The sequence below is a fragment of the Microplitis mediator genome, chromosome 2, assembly GCF_029852145.1.
Source record: "Microplitis mediator isolate UGA2020A chromosome 2, iyMicMedi2.1, whole genome shotgun sequence".
Lineage (NCBI taxonomy): Eukaryota > Metazoa > Arthropoda > Insecta > Hymenoptera > Braconidae > Microplitis > Microplitis mediator.
This window is the reverse complement of record NC_079970.1, coordinates 13,867,786-13,874,782: the sequence shown is the minus strand read 5'-3', so window position 1 is coordinate 13,874,782 and position 6,997 is coordinate 13,867,786. Positions and strand designations below refer to the sequence as shown.

The 6,997-nt window shown below is 32.3% G+C and overlaps 1 protein-coding gene across 1 annotated transcript; it reads right to left on the bottom strand.

The window, feature by feature from the left end:
* Window positions 1–1,428: 1,428 nt before the first annotated feature.
* LOC130678757 (membrane-associated protein Hem-like) lies at window positions 1,429–5,729 on the bottom strand. Its single transcript, XM_057486202.1, has 2 exons — window positions 5,427–5,729; window positions 1,429–5,330 (listed from the first exon to the last, which is right to left on the bottom strand). Exon 2 carries the CDS (start codon window positions 5,193–5,195, stop codon window positions 1,827–1,829), a length of 3,369 nt encoding a protein of 1,122 aa, XP_057342185.1. The 5' UTR covers window positions 5,196–5,330; window positions 5,427–5,729; the 3' UTR covers window positions 1,429–1,826.
* Between the last annotated feature and the right edge of the window lie 1,268 nt (window positions 5,730–6,997).

Sequence of the window (6,997 nt, the reverse complement as noted above, 5' to 3'; positions counted from 1 at the left end):
CCTCCGTCTCCTAAGGCAACGAAACTTGGCCTGCTGCGCATGCTAATCATCTTGTTGATGATGCATCGCAGCAGTAACGATTTGGCGCTCAGCTGAGGCCCTCGGTAGAGTCGGACTACCGGGGATAACCCCCTGAGCATTTAACTAAAAAGAAATAATAATAATAATAATAATAATAATAATAATAATAATAATAATTATAATTATAATAATAATAGTGAAACTTATTAATTAATAAAAAAACAAGTTGAAAAAATACAAAAGTGTACACCTCAATCGCTCATAACTGTAATTATTTTATTTTTTAACCATTATGTTTATTTTATTTTTATTGTACAGTTTTAATCTATTGTATATTTTTATTGAATAATTTAATAAATTGTATTTGTTATTAATTCTTATTTACGATTCAAATTAAATTTTTTTTTTACATCTTTAATCTTCCAGATGGTTTTCAATCATTAACTTCCCACCAAGAAAATTGTGGATTTTCGAAAATTCGGAAAGTCGTCAATTTGAAGTGAAACTTTGAATCAACTTAACGTCATTGTCTGACAGTAATATTTGTAGTCGAATTTAATTCAAGTTACAGACAATTTACTGTCAACTTAAAGGTAACTGATTGCTTTCCAACACTTTCCTTTAAATTGACTTCAGAACACGGCCGTAGCTTTAAGTTAACTTACGGTTAAGGTGGCTATCAGGGCTGGTATTTCAATATAGTAGAACCGAGTTTTGTTTGAAAACAAAAAATGCTCCTTTTAAAAGTAATAAATTAATTTAATCAAAATTTCATTCAACAAAAATTATACTAGAAAAATAGAAAAGAAAGGAGGGAGGGACACAAAACAGAATATCCTGTTTAGAAGAAGTGAAAAATAACTTGATTTAAATAGTATATTGTGTAACAAGGGATGAAACAAGTCGATTTCAGACTATGGTGAGGTGTTTTATCCTGAGTCGCACACTATAATTTTCATGATTACCTTCATCGGAAATTTCAGACTCAGTGTCAATAGCCAGTAAGAAACAGTTAATTTCAAACCGATGATGTGGAGAACTGTTTAAAAAATGAGAAATATGTGATTCACAATTGGTTATTTAAAAAATTTGGTTAATTAAAACTGTCACTTAAAAAATGAAATAAGTAAACTGAAGTGACGATTAAACAAATGAGATGAATAAGGCTGCAAATGAACATTAAATATAACTGACACCGGGCAGAAACAATTGTGTTTCTTCCCAAGGGAAGAAACATGCGTGTTTCTGCCCGCTGTATGGAGGTATTTTTGAATTACGAATTCGTTAGCAGTTGTTTGCAGCATCGGCTTGAAATAAGCTTGTTTCGACTGGCTGTAGAGACACTGAAACTTAAAGTTTCGATGCTGGTATCATAAAAAATAAAATTAATTTGATAAAATGAAATTGTTTATAAATAATTTAGATTAAAAAAGAAAGTAATTTTAACATAAATATTTTGCACAATGTACATGTATAAGCGTAAAAAATAAATTAGTTTTATTATCAACTTTTTGCAAAAATAAAAAAATTTCAATAACAAATTTTGAGTATTTCAGATTGTATATGAATAATAAAAGTTATTAAAATAATAATAATTTTTTCACTGGGATATCCCAACAAGTTCCCGATTGGGTCTCGATGTGGCAAAACCAATATAAGTTATTTATGCTAAATTATTGTAAATTATTATTATAAATGTCCAATGGAACGAGTTGGTAAAGCTAGTATTGTATAAAAATACATGGCTTTAATCGATACGTAGAGTGTTATATTAGTTTATTATAAATTACAGAACTTAAACTGTTTTACATCTGATTATGTTCTAATTTGTATACATCATGGTATGCATTTCGTATAAGCGCATAGGGAAAACAACTTTCTAGAAGATCCATTGTTAAAAATGGTGACTCTTGAACGATTTCATCGAGTAAAAGATAAATTGACTCCCTGTTTTTGATAGTTTCTTTATCAATTTCTTGGCCGAGTCTCAGCAAGCTGGATGAAGCCAATGCTAAGAATTCCTTCATTCTGTCTTCGATATCATTTTGACCACATATTGTAAAAAGTGCACCGAATATGTTGTTTATAGCGGTAGCAATGCAATGTATATTATTTGAATGTCCTTCTAATGATGCACGATAAAATGAATTTTCATTACGAGCTAATTTTGGAATGGAAACAGCCACAAAAACCATTAAGAGACAAACTAATAAATGTTCATCCTCATCTACTTCTGTTTTCTGAATTTTTAGTGCATTGGTGAGTGTTGGATCTACTTTGCACATCAACCCAGCAGCAGAAGTCATTTCAGAAATCAAGCGCATTGGATCGCCCGACGGCAAATGATGCCGAAAATCAAGTATTGAACTTAGAAGAAAAGGTATACGTTCTTCTAAAACATCAACTAAAGCAGCTTGTGCAAGTTGTCTAAAACTGAGAATGACCCCAATTATTGTAACTCTCTGTAGAACATTTTCAACATGTTGCAATCGCTTGAATTGCTCCTTCATGATATCGGGTTTATCGAAATTAGTTCTAAGAGCTATAAGGACTTCTTTATTGTTAGCAACAAGTTTTTTCAGTTCCTGCACTTGACTAGAAATATGCCACATAAGTGTTTCATTGAGCATTTTCATTCCGTACGGACCTATAAGCTCAGTTAAAGCCCGAAGTTCATTAATATCCGAAAATTCTTCTGCATTAAATGGTACCGCACTTTCTACCGATAAACTCACAAACGCTCGTTGGTTCGAAGAATAACAAATATTGCCAGCACTAACACGCCTTAATAAGACTTCAGAATACCATTGTGTATACAGAGCAGCAATGGTTTTATCACCATGACTATCTAATGCTTGAGTTTGCTGAAGAAGTGCATTATTAAAAACCCGAGTAATATCAATATGAATATAATTTTCAACCGTTTGAAGGACGTTCATGTATGCTCGAACACTCACAAAAAGTTCTGATGGTTTCGCTATTTCACTAGCATCTGGATTGAACATCACCATACCAACTAGAGCTCTAGAAAACCTTGTTTCGAGATGCTGGTTCAGGTACTCTCGTGGTGCAAATGTGTATTCCCAGACATTAATAGTAGGACAAAAATTAATTGCATAGCAAAGTTCAGTCAACGCCATATGTAATTTATCCATGGTGGTGAGCTCTTCCCTGGTTTTTCTATAGCTTTCTACTCCAGGTTTATGGATTTCATAAATGTTCTTTTTATTTTTATCTTTTTTTTTACGATTAACAACTTGTGAAATCAATTGCGCACAGTGTTTCGGTAAAAGTTTGTCACTCATATTGCATTGTTCATCACAAATTGTTGTTATAATATTTTTAGCTTCTTTCGCCATTTCATCGAGAAACATATTAACGACAGAAAGACTTCGTTCTCGAATATGATGTCGTTCTTCAGGACAAAGCTCATGAGTACAACTTTGAAAATGACTGCATATAAGTGGAAAAGCAACGATGTATCTGTTTTGAGCGGGAAATTCGAGACACATATGAAATTGATCTTCAAAAATTTTGCTATAAAAACAGAAAATGGACAAATCTGAAGTGTCAATAAGCATTTCATCAAGATTGTCTATCATTTTCGTGTGGAAAATTACTGTATCCATAAAAGACGCCAACTCACGATTATCCGTGAGGCTCATATTACATTTGTTGACAGACATGTACGCTTGCAATCTGATCCAGTCAATTCTTAATGGACGAAAATCAAATAAATCATTCTCTTCAACTTGTTTTATCGATACATTTGCCATGACCGAACATAAATCACTCAAAATTGCTCCTTCATCCTCCGGGCAAACCGGGAGGCTTTGAATTATTTGATGAAGTGTAGGAGCATCAAAGCCTGATAAAAACTGAACATAATAACGTTGAAGAACTTGAGAATATTTTCTAACAAGAGCTCTTAACTCTTCACAATGAAACAAAAGTTCAGGAAGTTGTCTATCAACCAAGTCTTCATTTCCACGTCCTTTTCCTTTTCCTTGATTCGGTGGGTTGTCTCCATGTCTTAAAATCCATAGAATTTCATCCCTTGCGTGAGATAATCCCATAAATACTAGCAATGCTTTAGGACCTAAGAGACCGGGTTGATCAGTCAAGATTAGTCCCAATTCTTTTAAAGCAGTTCTCAAAAATTTTCGTCTTTCTCTATGTCTGTAACTAGATTTTTGAATCGCATGATTATAACATTCTTTCACTTCTGAAATTTTTTTACTATAGCCTTTAATAGTTTCGAAAAAAGATTGAATATATTGATGTATGTAGATAACTTCATCGCGAAAGAGGGCTAACACCCATCTAGACTCAAGAGCAGTGACCCATAATTTGTTTGATTGTTCTTGATTTAAAAAAGAGTGACACAACGTGAAACCCAGAATGATCCATTTTTCTATTTTATCCAAACTTAATGTTTCACAAGACATTGTGTCAGTGGCCGAAGCTTTCAATATTTGACCTGGGCTTCCGATCAAGCTCAATTTTTGATCTGCTCTCCAACTATCTGCTGACAAATTTCTGCTTGGATAAATAGCCCAAAGTGAGTTCAAAGCATTTCTTAATAATTTTGAATGAGGAACAAATTCTTCTGAGAGTTTTTTTAGTGGAAGATCATAATCCATGATCATTTGACCTAATCGAGGAAAACTATGATCGGATTGATTATGAACCATTTCGTGGGCTACATTGAAGAGACCTAATACTGCCTTCCGATCTTCTACTTTTGAAAGTAAAATCATAAGAGTAACGTAAATTACTGTTAAATCTAGATATGCTTTAGTTAAATCAAAATTAAGAGTTATATCCAAATGCACTCCACAAGCGTCCATAGTTGTTAGTAATTCACAAACGTTGTCTTTAAAATCTAACAAATCAACGAATGTGTAGTAATATAAAGACAGTGACTTTATTATTTCATTGCGCAAGTTTGTGATTGTTTGAAGTCCTTTGACGTCTATATTAGGAAATTTACGGACGATTAATTTAATAGATGATTCAAGTGTTTTGTCAGATAAAAAAGCTGGTTTAGATTTCGCATCACCACAAGCTTTCTTGATATTGTAAATGCGGGTCAACATTCCTACACCACGATCATTAAGAATAATTAATTTTTCTGCTAATTTTTGTTGGCTTGAAATTAATGGGCGAGCCATGGCGTCTATTTTCTATGTATTAATTGTTTATAGCAATAATAATAACTATAATCAGTTCGAAAACTTTAATTGGAAATCAACTCCGCTTGATTCAATTGTAATGGTCACACCTTAAATTCGTAAAAATGTTCGTAGCTGAAAAATTAAAAATAAATTTCAAGTGTCAAGCTATATCTAAAAGATATATATATATATATAGTATATGTAATATGTAATGAAACATATACACACCAAAATGTTGCACTGAAAGAATAAAAAATGATTTTTAAAAATCATGGATTTTTATTACTTAGATTGACAGCACATGAAAATTCTTATTGTACGATAGATTTCTAAGTACAATTCATACTGTTGAGAGCATTACGTGGATCAGTAGTTAACGTGCTTCAAAGACACAATTTCAATAAAAATAACGTAAGATTAAATTTTTTAAACTCGTCTTTAAATATATACATAACAAACGGTAGTCAAAGTAATAATAAGATACCACTATGCGTATTCGTAAATAATGTTATGAAATCACAGGACAGATACACTCATATATATATGTATAAATATATATATATGAATATACTTTCCCACCCCAAAAGCCCCTTTTGACTGCAAATTGTCGTCAACTTGAAAATTCTACTTGAAGAGAATCTCCGGCCGGGATTGGACAGCAAATCACTAGAAAAGAAAAAAATTGAAGAGCAAAATTTGCGGTAAACTTTCTGTCCATTTGCACTCTATCCCTAATAGCTCAGTTTGCTTTAGCAAAAGTTTACCCTGATAGCCACACTTTAAATATAATTGCTCAGCAAGTTCTGCAGTGAAACATTTTCGGCTAACTTAACGACAAGTTTTTAGTAAGCCTCGGATGGATAATACTTGCGTGCAAGTTGATGCAAATCAACTGCCGTCATCTGAATGTAATTTGACAGAAAAACCTGCCGTCAATTTGAAGTGAAACTTTCAATCAACTTAACGTCATTATCTGAAAGTAATATTTGTAGTCGAATTGAATTCAAGTTACAGACAATTTACGGTCAACTTAAAGGTAATTGTTTGCTCTCCAACACTTTCCTTTAAATTGGCTTCAGAATACGGCAGTAGCTTGAAGTTAACTTGTGGTTAAGGTGGCTATCAGGAATATGACTCACTTGTTTTTTTTTATTAAATAAAAATATAGAAATATACAGGCCTTGGGCGAACCCAATCTAGTCAATATGACTCACTTTTGACCGTCACAATCTACTGCCATCTTACAGAAAAAATTTGAATTTGAACTAAAAGAAGTATTTTAGCGGGTAATTACTGAAGCATTTAAATAGTTATTTCCCTCTCTTGTTATTTGTTATTGTAGGGTAAATACACCAATAGGGTAAGTGAGGGTATTACCGTGAGTGTGCGTATTACCGTGGATTTTTTTCATTCTATTATAAATGAATGATACATAATTTTTTGTAATTTAAAAAAAATCCAGCAACAAATTTAATATTTCAAGAATGTAATTAACAAACAATCCGGTATAAAATGTAACTACTATAGTTTGCTATAAATTATTGAAAACCGATTGATCGTTTTGAGGGAAAATGTCATCAATTTCTTGCAGTTAGCGTGCAACTGTACGCTCGAATAAAATGTGTTTTTTTATGAATGAATGTTTTAATACTTATATTTGTTGCATTCCAGAGCAAGATTGTACTTTTTTATTGTCAAATATTCAAGAAACATTGACTTTTAATCAATTATTACTTTTAATTTACTGCCGCGGTAATAGTCGCCAACTTTTGAAGCGTGTCAGTATTACCGTGGTTTCA

What these genes read in the sequence shown, in the direction of transcription:
- LOC130678757 (XM_057486202.1), bottom strand. Translation starts at nt 5,195, where the DNA reads ATGGCTCGCCCATTAATTTCAAGCCAACAAAAATTAGCAGAAAAATTA.